Below are 15708 nucleotides of genomic sequence, written 5' to 3' on the forward strand. Positions count from 1 at the left end.
CCTGATGCAAACTGCGACATATTCCCAGCATGTTTGTGGAAGCCAACTATACTAACAGCTTTAACAAGCCCTACAGAAAGCAGAGCAGCTAATAAAACCAAAATCTTCTGCAGTTAATCCTTGGAAGTTTGCCACTGAGATCCCAGCAACACCATTTCAGGGACAGTAGTTTCATAAAGCTCAAACCCTGGTTTCGACTAATGAAACAGCCTAGATGCACATTTGACAACACACCTCACAGCTTTATGCTTCCTCTGGGTTCTCTATGAAACATGTATAAGCATCACATTGGGATTGGAAAGATTTTTAAAGAACATCAGCATTCTGGAAGGAACAGCAAAGTAATTAGTATTTCTTTAAGTAGTGCCAGATGTGTTTAAAAGCCACAAAGATAAACAGGAGGGGAAAAGCTGCATAGTTTGAATTAAAACTAGTAAGAGCATAAACAATCCCTTCTAATAGCCACAAGCTGACAGACCAAGCTCCTGCTAATTCTTTTTCCTCATCAAATCCATCTTTCATACCTGCTTTCCTACTTGACATTACACAAGCATGCACCTCCTCAGGGTTAGCGTGCTGGGGTAGAACATGTTAAAAGTAGTAGTATTAGTCCAGTTTTCCTCCAGAACAGCTCCAAAACACTCGGTGCCTCAATTACCAGGAAAACCATGAACCACCACCTTCTTCTATACTACCTTACCTCACTGCAGTGGGAGACGGATAAGAACAGCCTTGTGCATCTCATGAAAACTGCCTCAGCACCACAGGAACCACAGTCCTGTCCCTGAACATGCTGCTTTGCCTTATTTCTTTCTGCATGCTTATTCCCTGGAATCATGGCTAGTTTGTGTTGTTAGTGGTCTGCGAGAGAAAGACATACACAGCTAAGCAACATCAGAATGGGGCATAATTCTTTAGATCCTCTATGCAGAGAGAACAAAAAGAAAAAAGAAAAAAAAAAGAGAGAGGAAGAAGTCTTTCCTGTGTCTACTTTTAATTCAAATAATCTTGTCCCTACTCTGCTATATTAGCATAAGGATAGCTTCAAAAGATGTCCAACTGCAATGCTCTGATCCTGCCATTTACCTGCTGGAACAGAACATTTTCATTCCTTCAGCAGCAGCAAGACACCACCAGTACATAATGCTCTGACTGAACTCCTCCTACTTCAGTTCTCGGATTTCACCTACATCTTGACATGTATACCAATGCTTTGAGTTCTGGAGCGGAACAGAAAATAAATGTGCTTCTGCTGGGTTTACTCCCTAATCCATCTTAGGACCTAGAATAATGGGCAGAGAAGGATTATAACCACACACTCCCCCTTAGCATATCTAGCTCAAACTGGACGCCATTACTAGATGGTCCCTACAAACATGATTTCAGCAGGGATAAGGGGGTAGGTTGCAAGTTCAGTGGTTTAGCAATAGCACTGTTTAAAGAGGAGGACAGTTTAGACTAGGTTACCACATCTTAATTTCAGAGACCACACTATCTGTTTTAGCCTTCACAATGCCTCATTCCTCTCTGCACAACCAGTCCAGCGACTAACAGCTGCCTGGAAAGACAAAAGAAAAACTACATTTAAAGACAACAGTGTCTGCTTTTTATTTATTTTCAGGACACCAGTATCACAATTTTTAAACCAAGTAACAGAGTTAGCTCAGGAAGTGCCCACCACAATGCCTGCAAAAAGGCCAGAGATAACAGACCATCACCTCTGAGTAAAGCCAACATTTTTCCTTCATGCAATATACATGGCCAACAATGACTTTCTATCTCCTGCCTGAAGCCAGCACATCCTCCTCCTGACAGGAAGGAATGGAGTTCACAGGCAGCTTCTTAGCCTTTCCAGCACAGATTTATTCCCCGTTATGAAACGCAAACACAGAAGAACCCATACCAAATTACACTACATCCCCACAGCTCACACTGAAAAGAAGCACTGGCACTTCAGCAAGCATGTGCCTACTGGCACCTCAGAGCCCATAATCACATGCCTCAGGGCTGTTCTTCAGATAGAGCTCAAGGTAATCCTTGAATATCTGTGGGTCAGTCATTGTAGCCTTGACAGCAGGGTCCTCCTTCATGGCCTCCATCCAGCGTTGGAGCTTGGGGGTGTGACTCAAAGAGCTATGGGAAAAGGAAAGAGACTGAGTAATGCAAACGGGAAATGTGGAGGGCATCAAGGAAACAAACCTACTTGTGTGGTTCTATTTTACTGCTTGTTTTGCTTTCTCCCTCCCAGAATAATGTTCAGCTCAGAGCACGTGATGGAAATACGTATCAGATCACAGAAGACAGACTACCATTTGCAAAGTGAAAGAGTTCTTACAGAGCTTGTGCACTGCAAAGCTGAGTAAAAACACAAACAAGCACTTACTGTGCCAGATACCAGCATGTTTTTACTTACATTACCCCTGCTGCAAGACACGGCTCTTAATTATCATCTGCTCTGAGTTGAGGCAGAGGCTTGTGCACCACTGCTTCCCTCCGGAATGCCTTGTTAATGGCAATTCTTGAAGCAAATGCTGTGTGCAGCGGTTGAGTTCTGCACAACCCACCAACTTCTCTCTCTTGCATACCAAGACAAGCTGTGCCGTTTGTCACTACCCTGCAACCCAGCAGCTGAAAATGCACACAGCCTATTGAGGAAACCGAGGATTTGACTAACAGACTAAATCCACAAACCCACACAGACACATTTGAAAAAAAAAAAAAATCACCAAGACCACTGCGTGGCAAACAAAGTTTAAAAGTTTAAATTGTTATTTTCATTCTCTTCTAGCAGACTGACCAAAGTACTTTGCATTACAGTTTCCAACTCCCAAGTTGATGCATAGCTTGCCAGGTAACTCCTAACCCTTACCCACAAAGCATCTTAACATACAATGGCTCAGATCCTCAGTCATTCAGATACCTTAATGACTCTGGACTTATGCTCCTATATTGCTTGTAATATTTCCCCTTCCAGGAGACAAAGTAGGTCAGCCATCCATCAGTATCGTTCTCATTTTACAGCATCCCAGAGTTTCAATGGTAAAAATTCCATGTGTCTTTCTTGTTCTTCAAGAATGGTTCAGGCACCAGGGTAATACTAACTGTTCTATACTCATCTTATGCTTTTATTACCCACCTCCTCATACAAGCTGACTCTTTAGTCCAGTTCTAAGCCAGCTATAAAATAGTTCTCCTTTGATACCATTTCCCTACATATTAATGCAATACCATGGTAACTGGATCTGTTTAAGGATATAACAGACCAATACATTTGTTTATATATTAAAAAAATGCTATTACAAGAGGGACAAATCTATTAGCTACAGCAAGATAGGGTAACAGTTCACCCATTTCAAAACAACATCACTCTCCTTTGTCAACTAGGATTTCCAAAAAGAAGCAGAAGACTGCATTTCAACTCTTAAGTTTTGGACCAAGAACTTTGAATCTAGGCCTCCACAACTCCATCCCCTTCAAACAAAGATCATTTTCATTTATGATGTTAGGAATGGGAAGTCCTGTACTTTGACCACTTCTTCCAGATCTGTCAAAACTATTTCACAGGAAAACAGGCCTGGTGAAAGAAAGTTTGTTTACAGAAGATCCCTGAACAACTCATCTCTTTGAGAAGATGCTTCCCCCAAACTGTTACACAATACAAACTTTCTTCAGCAGCTCCCAAGAGTGGCCCACTGCTGCAAAGTGTATGCAAAGAATATTTATGTTGAGGCACTTCAGTACACACTAGAAGCTAGGCAAGGTACTCACTCCTTCAGCTGGAATGGTTCCAGACGTTCAAACCATGGCCAGATCATGTAGTCAAGCATGGAGATTGAGTCCCCACCGTAAAACACAGTGTTGCGTTTGGACAGAATCTGTGAGAGATGATAAATGCCCTCAGAAGGAAAATTACCACAACAGAACACTAACAAAAAGCTGTAATGGAATGCAGGCATACTGAAGGGATCAGACAGCAAATAATGGAGATACAGCGCATTTCTCCTGTGCATGCAATATCTGGGGAGTCAGAGCTAGTCAGTAAACCAGCTGCAGTATCAACCTTAACTATTTCATACACTGTCAGTTCAGCTCTTCTCCAGAGGTTCAAAAACTGTCAAAAAATATTAATCACTAGTGAGGCTGCAGTCTTTGCACAAACAAAAAGGAATTTAGCTCTCACAATCTGTCAGTTCATGATTTCTTACCTGTCAAAAAGCATTAACAGCACAGACTAATCAAACGTAACAATACACATGCATTTCTTGAGCAATAAATCTAGCTAAATTTAACATCCAGGTAAATTAGAACTCCATTTTAGCAGGGACTTTTCCCATGGCACTCGAGGCCAAGTGGTATCAGGAAAGCATTTCTAACATTACAGCTAGAGCTGGCTTTGATTCCAGGAGCACAGGGAACAGAAAGCAAGAATAACACACACATACACCAAAATGAGTTCCCCACAGCTCAGCATAGAAAGCAGGGCCACAAAGAATGCAGCAAGTTCTCCTGTCACATTTATGTTTCTGATACATTTCAAGTGCCGTGGTCATTCAAATTTAACATCCTTCAAGGATCCTCCAGAGCCTGGTCTCTTCTGTCATAAAACTAGCTCCTCTGTTTTCAGGCACTTTGGCATTTTAGAGGTAGAAGTTGAGAGACCTTACAAATCTGTCTTTTTGGACACACAACACTATACTCCTATGGCATTTACACCCTGTCCCCTAATCCCCACGATCTAGCAGAAATTTTAAAGCAGTCCTTCAGGAAGCATCAAGCTCTTTGAATTCCCAGGCCTCTGGCAGAATGTAACCCAGCAGTTGCACAGTTGCAGAGATGGGAACACAGCTCCCTCTGCCGTATAGCAGCAAACTAAACAAACGCGTTTGAAAACACCTCCCTTCTTGAGTATCTCTCGCAGTAGGCTGAGTGAAGTTTGAATGGCTCTGTTCCTTCCTCCCATCCTCAGCCGACCTTCAGCTGATGCTGCAAAGCCCTTCAGGGTATAGCAAAATAGACACTGACACTGAAGGAGCAGCAAGTACTTCACAGCATTAATAAAGCAGGAAGAAGGTTAATTCTTCCTTAATGTTTGTTAGATCTGTATTTCACTGATGTGAAACACACATAGCTTCCCCCAACAACTCATTTGTCATCTGCACTACTCTAGCATCAGCCTGATCAGACAGACAAGACTACCCTGAAAACAATTTTACTTTGGCAACTCGAGGGGCTGAGAAAGCAGAATGCACAGGGCTGTTGGGAGAACTAGGAAAAGTACTAAAAAGCTACTGGTAGCTTTGCACCAGAAAAGAAACACTCTGGAGGAATGCTTCTTGATCAAGACAGACAAGCATTAGTCATGGCTACTAAAGACACAGAAGAAATGGGTTCATGATAAAGGCAAGTCCAACAGCTGTTCAGACTAGCTGAGAACAACTGCTGACACAGATTGTTACTAGTATGGCATCAAAGCCACCCGACACTTTCTGGAGCTCTGCTAAAGTTGCATTACACCACCAGCAGCAGAACATGGCCCAGGGCTGCATTTTTGCAAGTGACAGATTACATTCTGCTTCCCCCTACCCCAACAAAAACAAGCTCTGGAAGGAAAAAGATTTTATATCATCACCAGGGTACCTGCACTCATTTCAGCAGAGCTACAGCACAGATGCTCTACAGCAGCTCCAACTCCTCAGCTCTTGCTCTTAGAACATGCTGCAAGGTCTCCTTGCATTTAAAGCAGAATATCTAAAACAACAGTCAGCTAGAATTAAAAAGAACTTCACAAGGACACACAGCCTTCATCACAGATGAAGTTTAGTTTAGCTACTTGGAATTTATGCTAATGGTGCTGTTGTGTATCCTAGGCTGGGGGGTGTAAATTGAAAGATTGTTCCTTGCTGTAATGAGAAAAGATGCAGTCCAAAGGACAAAGCACGAAAGAAAACAGGGATCATACAAAGACAGGCAACCTGCTCATTATCATGAAATACTCTTACCTCTTCAAGTTTGCCAAACTTTTCAGCAATCTCTGCTTTCAGTGCCGTGGCATCCTGACCATCTTTGACTGCCACAAAATACTTGAAAACTATGGGCGTTATCTATTCAAATGGAAGTATAAAGTTTTTAATGTTCCTATTACAGTAATACAAGCAAGTCAGTCAGAGCTTAAAATGTTAAGTTAGATGTTAAGATACCAGATGCAAGTTAAATCTTAAAAGCTTTAACTTTATAGAGTTAAAGAAAGTCTACTAATAAAAACCTTTTATACTTCAGAAAAGGTAAGAAAAGGCTTAAAGGAAGAATGAATGCAAATACTAATGGATTTTAGTCTTGTAGTAAAGAGAACAATGAAAAGAACATGTTTCCCATTTGTACACGCTTACCAAAAAAGTAGCAAAAAAAGGTAGCAAGGCGCAGAGTGGTACTCTTTTCCCAGTTACACATTTCTGAAACCCAAATGCACTTTAACTATCAACACTTAAGGTACTTTAAGAAAGAGACAGGCAGCCCAGGATATGCAAGCTTCTACAAACCTGTGCATTTTCTGATTTGGTAACTGCCAGAGAAATTATCATACAGCACCAGAAAGTTGTGCAATGGCCAAACTTAACACATGTTCACAGACAAACATTTTTCTAAGATGTCATTCATACAACCAACACTCAGTGCATGTTTGGGTTCTTGCAACGTGCTTCCCTGTAACCCTCTTCTCATCATGCTTATTCAGAAAGACCTATCGTAAATATATACTCCTTTCTACCCCCTTTTTTGTCCACATCTCTTTGCATCTTCCATTGCTTCCTTATATCTAAGCTGACTTCTTTCACTTCCTATACCCTTCAAAGCACATGCTTGTACAGAGGTTACTTCCAGTCAGCCACAGCTGCCCACCTCCAACCCCTCCGGAAGGCCAAAACCAGTCTTCTTATATACGTCCCATGTCTATAGCCACCTGACATCTCTCACCCATGGTTGTAGGCTCTCTCAGGCACTCTTCACATTCCACATTCACAATGCACTTCCTACAGAAAGACTTGGATTAAAATACAGCAGTTGTCACTACCTAGGTCTCAAGCAGTCAGCTGGTTTGGTCTACTAACCTTTGCCCTATTGTAGGATGCTCAAAATCCTGCCTCAGTCACATACTTTCACTAGTTTGGCTGTTCTCCTGCATCCATCCCCACACATAAACGCAGGGAGCAATTCAGACACACCATGGTTTGTAGGTGCTCACAGCAAGAGACCGCAAATAACCCCTCCAGTTATCTGAATGCTTTTCCCAGACGTAAGACCTGCCTTAAAGCATAAAAGCAGCATTGGCAACAGAGCTGCAGTTCTTGATGCTATGGTAAGGTAAGAAACTGAATCCCACAATGATCATGCAGTACCTTTGAGAAATGTTCCAAGAGCATCTTCTGAAAGGCTCGCTCATACGGGTCCGAAGGCATCAGCTTCTTCCCTGGAAATGCTTCATCCAAATATTCGCAAGTGATTGGCGACTCATAAATCAGCTGGCCCTTGCTGGTCTCCAGAACAGGAACCAGCCCAAAGGGATTCTTCTCAAAGAACCAGTCAGGTTTGTTCTTCAGATTGATGTTGATTACTTCATAGCTAAAAAAGGAAAAGAAACAAGACCTAAACAGGCTCAGTCATTACACCTCAATAGCTACAATACTTGAGAGGCTGAATCCTTGCTCCCCTGCTCCCCCTTGTCTTCACTGAAGTCCTTTGCAGGACCAGCCATTTGAGAGGTAGAATTACTGCCGGGGGCACTTCTGTTTTCTGGAGAAAATCCGCACTGAGTTACAATGAGATGTTTGTTAAACTAATAAAAGACGTATGGACAGTCTGCAAGCACAAGATAGGCAGCCTTTATAATCATGCTGAAAACAAAGGTCAAGCTCAGAATGCAGCACTTATCACATGCACGTTCTTCTAAGAAAGAAGCATTTGACTGCAAATAAGCTACCCTCTAATTAAGAAATGCAGCTAAACTTTAACCCGACATTACACCACAGAGCAAATCAGGAGAGCATCCTACCTACCTATCTCCCCCACCTATGGCCTCACACAGAACAAGTGTTTAGGGAAAGGCAAATAAGAGTTGATAAAAAAAATACATGGGACATATGCCTACGTTAAATTAACAAACCATAAGTTACATGCTGCGTTATATGCATGACCCCAGAAAATTCCTAGTAAGCCCAAAGGTCTCCTAAATACAGCTGAACCTTCAAAACAACTAAAAGTTACCAGAAAGTGACTGCCACATTTAGATAGCCATAAAACCCCTCCAAAATCACTATGCTAAAACAAATGTCCCAGCTCCAACAATCAGTTCAAAGACACTAAATAAAGACAGAATTAAACTGAGCTAGTTTCCATGCACCTACTCCTTTGAAAGAAGACCCAAGAAGAAACAAAACAACACTCATCTTGCTGTCAGCAGAACTGAGTGGTAAGCATTCACTGCGCTAACATGAACTCGCAGCCCTGTGCTGGTAAACAAACTGTTGGCAGGCCTGGGACTGGGTGGGAACCAGAAAAAGGTGGAAAAACCTGTTACTCTAAAGCTGTAAACTGAAGGAAGCATTAGTACCCATCGAAAAACACTGAAATGATATGGCTATCTTGAAAATGAAACAGACACAAGTACTTAATGCCATTAACTTACTACAGCACAAGAATGAGAAAACATCACATTGTATAATTTTATACATGTTATATATATACACAGTATGTTCCTCAAATTTTTAAGGTGCTGCTTGCTCACTGTTGTGTGCTAGTATGCAACAGTATAACAGAAACACTGCATATGCAAATCTCCCAGGATTTTCACTGCATCTTACATCAAAACTAACAACAACATCCATTAAAGCACCAGTCACATTTACCCAGGACAAGTTCAAATGCCGTTATTGTAAACATTCCGGATGTCAGGTGAGAAAAAAAACCCATCAGCTTGGAGTTTTTCCCTACAGATTTACATTGGGCCTTTACATAATGTATTTCATACACAGCCTGCCTACTTCCCACTTCAGCAAGGCCCCTCTCCAAAAATAAAGTCTGAAGAAGATCGAGCTTTACAGCAAACTCAACACAGACACCTCTTTTCTGCCAGCTCTTTCAGGGATGTTTTGTTAAAAACCATTTTGGAGGCCCAAGGAAGAAGAGAGGCTTGAGCCGCCCCCCCGGTCCCGTGGAGCCCCCAGGCCCTGAGGGGAGCAAGGGGCGCCGCGCCGGCCCGCCGGGAGGCCTCACCTGATGCCCTTGGCGCGGAGGACGAGACGCGCCCTCTGGGCGAAGGGGCAGAACCGCATGCTGTACAGCCGGATCACCCCCTCGGGCACCGGCCCCGGGGCCGCGCTACCTGAGGGGAGAGGAGACCGTTACAGCCCTTACTCGCCTGGCGCACAGCCCCGCGCCCCCTGCGCAGGCCGCCCGCCCCCGCTGAGGCGATGCGGCTGCCTGCCCGGCGGGGCTTACCCTTGCCCAGGCTGCGAGAGTGCTCGCCCGCCATGGCGATACGCTACGGCGATACGCTACGGCGCTGTGCCGCGCCGTGCCCCGCCGCACCCCCGCCGGCACCGCCCACAGGGCGGGACCCTCCGCCCCTCAGCGCAGCGCGGGCCGGCGGCGCTGTGGCGGGGCTGTGCGGAGCCATGCCCGCCCCCCAGGTGGCACTGCCGCCGGTGGGTGGCCCTCGGGGGGGGGGGGGGGCGGGGAAGCTCGGGTTGCCCGGGAAGGAGCATGGTGCACGCCGGTGGTCCCTCTCTGAGCTGCCCACCCTCCCCGGCGGACATGCTGACCTGCTCGCTGGGGCAGGCACTGTTACGCTGCTCTGAATACTCTCCTTTATAACCTCAGCATAACCCACCCCAGCTGGCACTCCCATTTAAATAGGAAACCTATGGCAAAACACCCCATATGCCTGGTTTTTGCTTTTTTTTTTCCAAGTGGTGCCTCCAGCAGCTGGTGAGGCACCAGGCCTGCCTCTGCTTCCCTTCCCACCTGGACAGGGTCTTCTCCGGCTCCAGCAGCACTGCATCACCTGTTGCCCTTCAAAATCCAATCAGTCCTACCCTGAGGGTAACAGGGAGAGTTTCTCTTTCCTACAGCTATACTGTTTCACAATGAAAACCCAAAAGGAGGCAACAGATAACCTAACGGGCAAGGGGGCACACCAAAAGTTAGATTTAATTTAATTACTACCTTGCAGCCATGGAGGGATTCATGCTTGCTTCTGCAAACATGATCTCTGTGAGCATCAGTATGTGCATAGAGGAAAAAACCTGAAGCACAGACTGAAGTTCTCTCCATCCCTTTTCCTCCCTCTTCAGCAGAGATAAGGGCACCAGGGCCTTCCTTGTACCAGCTTTTCCCAGACTATAATAGTGGAAATTGAGGAGCTTTCCTCTTAATGCATTTATTTCACTATGTCCAAGTTGATCTATGGTCCCAGAATTAAAATGTTTCCCTTCATGGGCCTCCACATACTTCCACGCAGCCTCCAGGCCAAAGCTGTATGTTATTAGGAAACAGTACACTTGTAGGCATCAGAGGGCTGGGGCAGCCGAAGGGAAGGAAACTCCTGGCCTTCCTAGCAAAGGACACCTCTCTGCCAAACCCCCAAGGCTAATTAGAAGAACTGGAGCATCTCCAGTCTCATCACTGGATCTGTGCTTGCCCAGTGAGGAAATTTTGCCTGTTGCTGACTTTTGGTTTGGTTTTGTCACTGGAGTTGGGCCTCAGGCATTATGTCACAGACACCAGTGTTTTCTGTGGTGATCTCTCCTGCAGGCAAACACTGAGAAGGCTGCTAGTCAAGTGACCATGAACCTAACACCATTATCCATTTGAATGGACGAATAACGTGATTTTTTGTTAAGTCATTGCTGTTTGATTATGTAATTAATAAGCAGCTCAAGCAGTGAAAGGGAGTGGTAATTGACTGCACAAGCCTGCCATGCCCCTGGGCAAACAGAAGCTATACATAAGATGTCCTTTGCCAACAAAATAAATTTCTCCTATAAAAAAAAAATGTTAGAGGACTAGAGGACTTATTTCTCATTCCTCTGAGTGCCTGCCCTTAGGAAAGATTCAGCAACATTTTGGGTCATGAAAAAAAGAAAATTCATTTGAAGTTTCTTTCAGCAATTAAGAACAACACAGGCAACCTGCTAACTCACAGCCTAGAGACAGGCACGCAGGAGCCCAAAGCAGCATCACAAGATCTGCCTGCTGCAGTAGCTCCTCAAAGGCACCATGGAAAAATAAGTCTATTTCCTCACCCCATCTTAGTTTCGCATGGCATACAGAACACCTGCAGAGACAAGAGATAAGGTACAGGGTTTGTCCTGCTGCCTCTGGACAGGAGTGCCACCCTCCATCATGCTGTATAGCACTGAGTGCACAGTAGTGTCACAACACTGCACACTGTCACCACATAGATAAGTAATAATGAGCCAATGTAAGCAAAACGCTAAGTAACATTTCTCCCTTTGGGACAGGGAAAAGGAAGTGTTACTACTAATTCTGCTTTTAAAATACTTGGAGGTTCCTACTGTCCCTTCTTTCCAGTGGTCAGCTTCTCAGCTCTCCTTGAAGCTTCAGGAGCACCACCTTATGCACTGCAAGAACAACTGCAGTACCTCATGCAAGGAAAACCACAAGAAGTGAGGGGAAAACAGGTGTAACTGCCTCACCAAGCAAAAGGCTAAACACCACTGGAACCAGAGCAGCACATGCATGGCCACAGCAAGGACCCGTGGGGTAGCAGAGGAACAGAACCCATGACTACTCCCCCAAGGCTGGCCCCTCTATCTGATAAAACCACTGCTTTCTAGACACAGCAATAATGATTACCCACGTTAAAAGATTACAGATGTCACAGATGTCTGTGACTTACAGGCAGAATTACCGCATTAAACATAGGTCGCTGCCTATGTGAGACAGTTAGGTATGCTACCGACTGCGCGACTCGACTCAACACATCACAACGACCCGCCCCACCCGCAAACAAACACCCTACTGCCCCCTTCCTCTGGCGCTGCTGGCCCTTTAAATACCTTCCCGTGCTGGTTGGTTGGCTGGCGCACGGGGGCAGGCCAATCAGCTGTCTGCTTTAAGCCTGGCGCGAGGTGTCGCGTCAGCTAATGGTAGGAGCTGTTCTTGTTTCTAGGAGACAGGTGCAAACAGGCCGGCGGTGTGGGGCGATGGAGGCGGCTGATGAGGAGCCTTGCGCCGAGGCCCCGGGCGACCGATGCTGCTCCTCAGCGGAGGAGGCAGCGCTGGAAGTGAGGTGGGGGCCGGCCAGGACAGCCTGCGCCCTCCGGGCCTCTACATACACCTCTGACCTTCAGCCCAGCTGGGCTGCCCCCGGTACTCTGGGGGCCTCGCTCCTCTCGCCATGGTCAGCTGTAGGCAGCTGTCAGAGAGCAGGGCCGGCCTGACAGGGAGGGGAAGGGGGGCCGCTGTGCTGTGGCTCCGCGTCAGGGCGGCAGGTAGTTGCGGGGGTGAGAAAGAAAGAAACTCTTGGACTGCAGCATATAGTGGGGACAGAGCCATTGGTGGATTTAGATGAAACTTAGGTTCTCTGCCCTTAGTATAAGGAGGCTCAGAAACAGGGAGTAAGCAACCCTGACTAGTTTCAAGCTGGAGCTTGGTGAGTTGTGTGGTACGAGTTGTTGCCTCTTCCTGTGTAGTGGTTCTGGCACCATGCGGTTCTGATGAACTCTTGGAGCATGCTTTTTTTTCAGTACCTGCTCTCATGAACCCAGGCAGTTCAGTTCTGTTTGTGTCCATGTTTTTCTTCTGTTTTACCCAGGCTACTTCAACCTCTAGGATTTCCGTGGCTGTTCTGTACCTCTTAAACCCCACTGTCACAGTTTTCTGCTATTGCTTTTAACTTTCCTGATACTCTAAATCCTCACTCGTGTCTTTCTCTCTCAGCATCCTAATCTGCATGTCATACTTACAGATTTTCATTTTCCACAAACATGACCCACAGTACATATAGAAAAACACTTCTCTTCCAGAGCTCTTGGTAATCCAACAATTTGCTTTCTGGTTCTGAACAAATAGGAGCTGTAATGAGTTAAGCCCTTCATGCTCCACCTTGATTGAGACTTTCACAACAATCTAGGATGTTCAGAAATTTTTTTTCTGTGTAATGGGACAGATGTCTTGACTTCCTTGCCCACTCTAAGTATTTCAGCAGTTTTATCAACGCTTATGGATAGTATGGGACATAGGTCCATAATTCTAGGTGCAGCACTTCTTAGAGGAAAAAATTATTTGTTCCAGTAATGTGAGAAATATGGTTCAGCCTTAACCACTCTGATACTTGTGGAGTAAAAAAGGTAGTCTGAAGCATGTCGTTGCTATTCAGAGGGGGTCCCTTGTGCAAACTGGTGTTACTCGGAAGAGCTGTGATGCAGGTTTTCTTTGTGAAAACACCATTATGAAATGAAAATATTATGCAAAACAAAACAAAAATGTAAGCCCTTTTGAATGTGAAACAAAACCTATTCCCATAAAATAGAAAAGTTTAAAGTTTGCCTTATAAATTAATATGAGTAGTAGTATGTATATTAGTTTTAGAAGAAAGTGACAATTATTTTGTAGTGGGCAATTGGAATGCATGTCTTCAGAAAACAGAACTTTAACAAAACTCATGGCTTCATAAAATCTGTTTTGTACAAACTAGCATTTTTCAGTGGAAAAATGCTTTGTAAGGAAATTTCTAAGCAGCTCTTAATTACTTTGCTCCATCTACATTTCACCAACTGGCAAAGTTCATGACTGAAATATTTTGACACAGTGTTTATACAAAGCTGGAGACAGACACAGCATGGAAAATGTGAGCAAGCTATGGGTAATTACCTGACTGTGTATAGTACCACTCAAAGGTGCCATCAGATAACAGCCTGAATCCTTGTTCCCTTAAGCCTTTACTGGTTATATAAGGATGATAAATTTCACTGTCATCCCATTAATTTATCCCTGCATACATACTTTCTAGATTTCATTTTATCCTTGCAAACAGAACTTAAAATATACTTCATTCCCACTGATTCAGATCTAGTGTTGGGGAAAAGCATAGAGCTGCTCCTGTGAGCATGTTCATAAAGGTCTGCTTATGTGCCATGGCATGCCATGCATCTAGTTCTTGCATAAAAGGTCCAGAAAACATTCATCAGCTAAAATGTCTCCTCTTTGTTGCCATGGTATTCAGTTCATCTGCATGAGCACGTGGTCAGTGTGCTCCTGTTCTGGTCTGTAGCAAAAGAGGCCAAAAGCAGACACTACTCAAAAAATGAGAAGTTACTGCTGGACCTAAATATCTTAAGACTAGTCATTTAAAAATGTTCCTAATTATGAGAGTGCTGAGGCTGTAATATAGTCTAGTAAGAGTAGAGGATCAGCAGCTGAGCTGATCTTACAACTGACTTATGTTTGTGAAAGGAGCAAAAAAACACTGCTTGCAATTGCAGAGGACAAAATTTTTTTTTGAGTCAAATGCTCTTGTTTGGAAGAAGAGAAGGAATGGAAAGTTTCTGAATAGAAATTAGAAGAGAAGGTGCTAACAGCAGTGTTGTACATGGAGGGTATCTGTTACACTGCTGAAACTTTTCTGCCATCGTACTACCTGGCTATGCTGTGGCTCAGTCAGACACCTTCACGTAGTGGTAAATGCAAATCCCTTTGATAAGAGGACCCTGGTGTTTATCCATGCACTTCCTGAAAGGTAAACACATCTGCAGGCAGTTATGTATTTGTTGATACGTTGTAAGTTCATAAGCTGACTCCCCTTCAGTAATTTATTTCAGTCCTTGTGTAACACATCTTGTTTATATACCAAAGTTTTACCATGTTAAAGTACTAGTATCTTTGAAGCAGAACAGTCCTCCTGGTTAGGTTCATATAAACGCAAGCTGTGCTTTGTAGTTTTTATTTTATGGGGATGAGATGAACTATGAAAGTGTAAAAAGGTTAAACAAAAAATTTGGTCCCAAGTATGGATTGTACCTGTGTAATTCTTTCAGAATAAAGGTACACTCTATTACTATGATATGAGTACTAAACCAGAGCCTGTGGAGTGGCTAACTATTTCTAGTGAAAACTGAAAGAAATATAAGCATCTCTCCATGTTCTTATTACAGTCCTTTGTACTCTATCAGGATAAGATTGACCCTATGTTTTTGGATAACGCCGAATGGATGATACATAACACTAGATCTTGAAGTAATTGTGGTTTTGCAACATTGGTATGAGGAGAAGTCTTAAATCCCAAGCATCAGTTCAGTGTAACTTAGGCTACAATATTCCCTTTATTACAGTATTTTGAGAAATGTGTGTCTTTGATTAATGTTTTAACATTCAGTTACTCTTTCTGCAGTTGGGTTCAGGGATTCTCAAACAAGAACTTTGGCTTTATCAACAATCAAACTGTCTGCTACCCTTGTGGCAATTACATCCTCTTCCTGGACATTGAAACAAAGATGACAACAGTACTGCACTGTCAGACTGGCCAGGTGGGAGCCTTTGCAGTGAATGGGAACAGGCAAGTGCTGGCCTTTTCAGACCGGAAGCTGAATCCCATCATATATATCTACACTTTTCCAGAACTGAGTAAACTGACGGAATTAAAAGGTAGTGATGTGATAACCCTCCCCTCACCATTTCATTAAAACAATAGTAAAG

General features: G+C 44.1%; 2 protein-coding genes across 3 annotated transcripts in view; one reads left to right on the forward strand and one right to left on the reverse strand.

Annotated features, from left to right (window-relative positions):
- Positions 1-1583: 1583 nt before the first annotated feature.
- On the reverse strand, positions 1584-9631 carry GSTO1 (glutathione S-transferase omega 1). The gene is made up of 6 exons (XM_056351192.1): positions 9490-9631; positions 9265-9373; positions 7392-7614; positions 6000-6101; positions 3769-3875; positions 1584-2133 (listed from the first exon to the last, which is right to left on the reverse strand). Exons 1-6 carry the CDS (start codon positions 9521-9523, stop codon positions 1980-1982), a joined length of 729 nt encoding a protein of 242 aa, XP_056207167.1. The 5' UTR covers positions 9524-9631; the 3' UTR covers positions 1584-1979.
- A 2570-nt stretch (positions 9632-12201) lies between these two features.
- CFAP43 (cilia and flagella associated protein 43) overlaps positions 12202-15708 on the forward strand; it is a 50049-nt gene continuing 46542 nt past the window's right edge. For both annotated transcript variants that reach the window (XM_056352387.1, XM_056352388.1), the window contains exons 1-2: positions 12202-12304; positions 15404-15657. In XM_056352387.1, the coding sequence (XP_056208362.1) occupies positions 12219-12304; positions 15404-15657 (340 nt within the window). In that variant the 5' untranslated portion in view covers positions 12202-12218. The remainder of the gene's footprint in view (positions 12305-15403; positions 15658-15708) is intronic.

The sequence above is a fragment of the Falco biarmicus genome, chromosome 9 (assembly GCF_023638135.1).
Source record: "Falco biarmicus isolate bFalBia1 chromosome 9, bFalBia1.pri, whole genome shotgun sequence".
Lineage (NCBI taxonomy): Eukaryota > Metazoa > Chordata > Aves > Falconiformes > Falconidae > Falco > Falco biarmicus.

What these genes read in the sequence shown, in the direction of transcription:
- GSTO1 (XM_056351192.1), bottom strand. Translation starts at nt 9,523, where the DNA reads ATGGCGGGCGAGCACTCTCGCAGCCTGGGCAAGG. An exon ending in CTCTCGCAGCCTGGGCAAGG is followed by an intron (nt 9,374 to 9,489) that starts GTAAGCCCCGCC and finishes CTCTCCCCTCAG; the next exon opens with GTAGCGCGGCCCCGGGGCCG. An exon ending in GAACCATTCCAGCTGAAGGA is followed by an intron (nt 2,134 to 3,768) that starts GTGAGTACCTTG and finishes CTTTTCCCATAG; the next exon opens with CTCTTTGAGTCACACCCCCA.